The 6,000-nt window shown below is 49.4% G+C and overlaps 1 protein-coding gene across 1 annotated transcript in view; it reads left to right on the forward strand.

Annotated features, from left to right (window-relative positions):
- The window catches only part of LOC120390798 (adhesion G protein-coupled receptor E3-like), a 67,350-nt gene extending 62,898 nt beyond the window's left edge, over nucleotides 1–4,452 (forward strand). Inside the window, exon 14 of the mRNA XM_039513669.1 lies at nucleotides 4,346–4,452. Coding sequence (XP_039369603.1) covers nucleotides 4,346–4,390 — 45 coding nt within the window. The 3' untranslated portion in view covers nucleotides 4,391–4,452. The remainder of the gene's footprint in view (nucleotides 1–4,345) is intronic.
- Nucleotides 4,453–6,000: the final 1,548 nt, after the last annotated feature.

The raw sequence follows: 6,000 nt of genomic DNA on the forward strand, positions 1-6,000 counted from the left end.
GTTAACACTCGATGGAATTTCCTCTGGTTCCATTACCTCTCCTGGGAAAGGATCCAGAAGCTTTGCCTGGAGGGAAAAGTGAAGACTTATATATGGAAAAACCTCCCTGCTCCAGTCCCAACACGAGATGCCACAACCTTTGTCTGGAAGTGGACATTTCTGGTTTATTTGGAGCAGCCTATATTACCTGTGAGTTGGTGGGGGAAGGGAGTGGGCTTTGTCTACTCTTGTTTAGTTATTTTCCTGCACGTGATGTCACTTCAGTGGAAGCTGGCTGCATTTTGCAGACTCTGCACTATTCCTGAATGAGGACCCAGTCCTGATCCCATTAAAATTGACTGGAGTTATCCCATGGGATTGGCACTCAATGTATATTTGTTTTGCTGGCTGTGAGTTGGGGAGAGCCCTCCACTTCATCTCTGTGAAACAATCACCTCTCCAACCACCGATGTTTATCATGCAGCCGGATTTGCTGTGCCAGTGGGGCAGGTGCTTCAGTTGCCATTCTTCAACAACTACTTACAAAACCTGGAAGGGGAAGTGGGATTGGACCTAATCCTTTCTCTGATCCAAATCCACAACTCCTACTGAATTCAAAGGACACCCTAGTGTTGTAGCCGGGTGTCTCTCCCAGATTTAAAGGGCCAGATCCCAGGTCAGAGAGCAGTTATTTCTTAGGGAAAGCACACCATGCGCGGGGCGGGGGGGGGTGTATGGTGATTTGCAGAACCCTCATTTGCTATGTGTGAGCTAGCTCTGCTGTTTCACTGTAATGTGCAAAGAATAAAATAACCTGCTTAAGGACCTTGGTTGCTTCTTTGGTTTGAGGGGTTACTATCACGTTCTGCCTGTCCTGGAAACCTAGGGCCAATTCTAAAGCCTCTTTATGCCACTCTGGCAGTGTAAAGGGGCTTTAAAGTGGGCAGAAATGGCCCTGTGATTAGTCCTCCAGTGCAGGAGTCCTTCCTGGCTGCTGTAGAACTGGCATCAAATCTCTACATTAGCCCTGCTCCCAGCCCCTGGCATGGGGGTTGTGAGTGGTGGGGTGGAGGTGCTGCTGAGGGCATGGCTGAAGCACACTGCTTCATGGCTATTGTCTGCTTCCCAAGCCCCAGAAGGATCCTTGAAAACGCACTAGTTTACACCAGCCAAGGACCTGGCCTGTACTCAATTTTCAGCTCCAGCACTGTCACTGCACCACTAAATGCTCTTCTACTGTTTTGGGGGTTATTTTAAGAAAATTTGTTTTCAAACTGTCCTTTCTCCACAACACTATGAAATTCGCTGATGTCATCTTTCCATAAGAAACTTCTCCAAACTGAGAGCGATGACTGTGTCAGCCCCCTTCTGTTTGCTAGTATTTATTTATATTATCTGGGTACGTACAGTCCCACTATGCTTGGTGCTGTACATACACATAGAAACAATCCCTGTCCCAAAGAACTTACAAGCTAAGTAGACAAGATGGCCACAAGGTGGGAGAACAGAAGGATTATTACCGCTGTTAGACATAGGGGGAACTGGGGATCAGGTGACTTGGCTAAAGTCACATAGGGAGCCTGTAGCAGAATCAGGAACTAACTTCAGTTCTACTGCCTTAGGATGGTTTTTTGGTTAATACTTTCACCATCTCTCTCCTATCTCCTCAGTACCATTCAGATACTCAGCTGGTGAAAATCAGCTTTGTCGTTCTAAGGAGATGTTGCCTAATGGTCCCTGTAGATTCAGGTGCGTGGAAGGGTATCAGACAGCGCAGCAGTCTTGCTCGCTTTGGAAGAGCTGCAGAAAAAGTGACCTTGAACTTCCAAAAAGGAGGTGTGCTCAGGGCCTAATTCAGTACAAGTTTTTCTAAAAATAGATTTAACATGCACTTCTTTCACTGCACATTGGCCCTTAGCGGTAATATGGGCTGGGTTGAGGTGTAGCCATACAATGAAGTGTTGATTAAAGTAGGACTCAGCTCCCTGCTTGAGCTGCAGGATGTTCATGTAGCTATGGCCATGGAGTGAGATGGCAGATCTGCAGTCTGTTCTTGGCTCTGCCACAGCTGCCCCATATGTGGAAGAGGTATGCAGTGCATGACATTAAAATACACACAGACACCCCATGAATTCTGGGTGTGGAGCATGTGCATTAAGACTAACCAAGACTCTGAGCCAATCCATGTGAGGGGCAAAAGGTTCCCCAATTGCAAACATGCTCCTGGCGCCATGCCTCATCCCCATGGTGGATCCAGGTTCTGCCTCCTCACCAGACGTCCTCATCAGATTCAAACTTAATGGGTTCATGGATTTCCTCCAAGCTCAGGAGCTGTGCATCCTGCTTTAACCGACCTCTGGATAAAAGTGTCCTCCTGCCTCCAACAAAACATCTCCCCTTTTACATGACTAACACGTCTGACATATTAGCCAGAGATGGTGGTGAACATGCTCCATCTGTGCCTGCTACTAACACTCCAGGGAATTGTCTGTTCCCTCACATGCACGTCCTGTCAGAAATGTGGACTAGTCCAGCTGCTGATGGGGTTCTAAGAGGGCTCATCATGCTCAGCAGAGACAGAGTCCTCGATCTTCCCCGGCTCCCACCTCGCACACAGATAAGCCAACAAGTAGCAGCTATCAGCTGTTTTCAATAAAGCAGCAATTTCATCTTCCATGCAAAGGCGTCAGTGTCTGGTGCTGGGCTGGAGCAGGGAGGTGTGTCAGACACAAGAATCTGCCCTTTTCCTCCACGTTCTGCCCTTTTCCTCATTCCTGGAAAGAAAAGCAGCAACATGATGATGGGTTCTGAAGCCCCTGAGAGCGTCATGTACAAACTGGTGGCAAAACCCGAAGCTCCCGGATCCTTACTCAATGAGAGTAAAGGACCTAAAGGATATTCCTAGAAGTGCTGACTGCTCACTGGGCCTGGTCCATGTGGACTGACAAGGTTTCAGTCCCAGGAAACAATCCTGATTCAATAACAACAATTTTTGTGGGGGTTATATTTTCATAGAATCATAGAATATCAGGGTTGGAGGGGACCTCAGGAGCTCTTCTAGTCCAACCCCCTGCTCAAAGCAGGACCAATCCCCAACTACATCATCCTTATACATCCTCTCTATATAAAATATGTCTGGCAAAAAAAAAAAAGAAAGAAAGAAAGAAAGAAAGAAAGAAAGAAAAACAATTCCTGGAACCTAACCCCCCTATTTACATTAATTCTTATGGGGAAATTGGATTCGCTTAACATCGTTTCACTTAAAGTAGCATTTTTCAGGAACATAACTACAACGTTAAGCGAGGAGTTACTGTATATTTTTAAAAATAATGTCAAAATGTGAGGGCTCTGGAGTGGGTCTGGTGATGTGGGAGGGACTCAGGACTAGGGCAGAGGGTTGGGTGCAGGGGGTGAGGGCTCTGGGGTGGGATGGGGCTGGGGATGAGGGGTTTGGAGTGAGGGAGAGGCTCAGGGCTGAGGCAGAAGGTTGGGGTGTAGGGGGTGAGGGCTCTGGCCAGGAGTGCGGGCTCTGGGTGGGACAGGGCTGGGGGTGAGGAGTTTGGGGTGCAGACAGGCTGCCCCAGGGCAAGGGCCAGAGAGGAGGATTCCCCCCAGCCCTCTCCCTGAAGGCAGCAGCGAACTCTGGGGGAGGATCCCCCCTGCACCACACTTACCTCGCACCACTGTCACTGCACATGCTTCTAGGGCCCCTCTCAGGTACAGGAAGTCCCCTCGCCTCCCCAAGGTAAAAAAAGGTAATAATTGGAGATATACCAATCTCCTAGAACTGGAAGGGACCTTGAAAGGTCATTGAGTCCAGCCCCCTGCCTTCACTAGCAGCACCAATTTTTGCCCCAGATTGCTAAGTGGCCCCCTCAAGGATTGAACTCACAACTCTGGGTTTAGCAGGCCAATGCGCAAACCACTGAGCTAGCCCTCCCTCCCTTGAATATGTGCCTCCCCCCCCTACTGCTCCCCCCCCCACTGTAGCCTCACTGGGGGTGGGGCTGCCCCTCATCCACCATGGTGCAGGAGCAGTGACTGCAGGCGGCGGGGGGGGGGGGTGGCGGCTGTGCTGGTGGAGAGTCCCTCTGGAAAATGAAAGGGTCTGAGGGGGAAGGGCAGGCTCAGGGTCAGTCTGCCCTGGCAGTAGTGAATGGGGGCACTAGGACCCTGTGGTGGCAGTTGATGCAGGGAGGCAGCGTGGAGATGCAGGGGAGAGACAGGGATGCTCTGCCCCAGGGAGGTGCATGGGGGCAGCAAGTGGGGGCCAGGGACTCTTTGGGGAGGCACGCAGGGGTGGCAGGTGGGGCTGGGGGAGAGACCTGGCCCTGAACATTGATGTGTAATCTATTTTTTGTTTCAGGACACAATCCCCGTCTCTGCTCCAGTGTCTGTGTCACAGATATAGAGAGAAGGCTAGCATAAAATCCCTCCTTGGCAGCTGTATTGAATCGCTTTACCTGTAAGGGGTTAAATAGGTCAAATAACCTAGTTGGCACCTGACCTGAAGGAACAATGAGGAAAAAAGATACTTTCAAATCTGGGGGGCAGGGGGAGGAGGTTTTTTTGGCTCTGTTTTTTCCCTCTCTGGATGGAGAGAGAAGTTACAACATCTCCTGAAAATATACCTGGAATAATCCATCTAAAATTACAGAAATTGTAAGTAAAGCAAGGAAATGCATTAGGTTATCTTTTGCTTTAGCGTGTGAATTTTCCTATGCTACAGAGGTAGTTTTATTCCTGTTTTTGTAACTGTGAAGCTGAGCCAGAGGGGAATCCTCTGTGTTTTAAATCTTTTTATTTACCCTGTAAAGTTACCTTCCATCCTAATTTTGCAGGTGTGATTCTTTTACTTTTCTTTGTAAATAAAGTTTCGCTTTTAAGAACCTGACTGATTTTCAGTGTCCTGAAGAAAAGGGTCTGGTCTGTGCTCCCATTGCTAACCAATATTATTCTCAAGCCTCCCCAGGAAAGGGGGTGAAGGAGTTTGGGGGGATAGGGCTCCAAGTGACCCTTCCCCACATTTTTGTGTAAATCACTTGGTGGTGGCAGCAATACCGTCCAAGGACAAGGAAAGGGATTTGTGCCTTGGGGAAGTTTTTAACCTAAGCAAATACAATATAAGCTTAGGGGGTCTCTCACGCAGGTCCTCACATCTGTACCCCAGAGTTCAGAGTGGGGGGGCCCTGACAGGCTGAAAAGGGGTCATATATTCATATTAATGTCACTGCACTGAGATAATGTGCTTTTTCTTCCTCCCTGCCTGTAGCTGCTGGCTCGGCCTGGAGAGAGGCTATCATTGGAGCTTCCTGGGTCCAGTCTGTGCCATAATCCTGGTGGGTACCACACAGAACCACAGGGCCCCATTATCTTCTCACCTCTGTGACCCCACTGATTTCAGAGCAGCCAGGACGAGAACATGGCCCATAAAACACAGTCCCACATGACTCATCTGCTTTGGCTAGTCCTGGGATTAGTCCCTTTGCTGTATCCGCAGGCCGACAGCCTTTACTCGGGAACAGCTGCCACAGAAACCAGTGGGAGCTCACCTTGAGGACAGCAAGTGTTTGGTCTAGTCCAGTTATTGACCCAAGCAATGAGGAAGGGAAGGGTTGCACCATGCAGTGTTTGGTGAGGGAAAGGATTTACACTGGATGGAGTGAAGATGACAAGGTCCATGCAGTTTCTTCCCCAGGTCCCAGGGCTGGGGAGATTAGTTACAGCCTAAAAGTGGCAGGGAAGAGCCTAGAGACGGGGTACTGGAAACTCTGACTCAGATCCTGCTCTCAGTTACACTGGTGTAAACTGACCCCACTGGAGGCTGGAGTCACTTCATTTTTAACTCTGAGCAGAATCTGGCCTCTGTGATCCCATTGATCCATCTCAGCCGGGGCTGTGCCATCAGCTCCATGCACAGGGAATGATCGAGAGCTGCCAGAGCATATTACAGGAGAGGGGATGAGGGTCCCCGGTTCTGCAGCGTTCAGATCGGTCCCCTGGAATCATTCTCTGCCTCTG

The sequence above is a fragment of the Mauremys reevesii genome, linkage group 25 (assembly GCF_016161935.1).
Source record: "Mauremys reevesii isolate NIE-2019 linkage group 25, ASM1616193v1, whole genome shotgun sequence".
Classification (NCBI taxonomy): domain Eukaryota; kingdom Metazoa; phylum Chordata; order Testudines; family Geoemydidae; genus Mauremys; species Mauremys reevesii.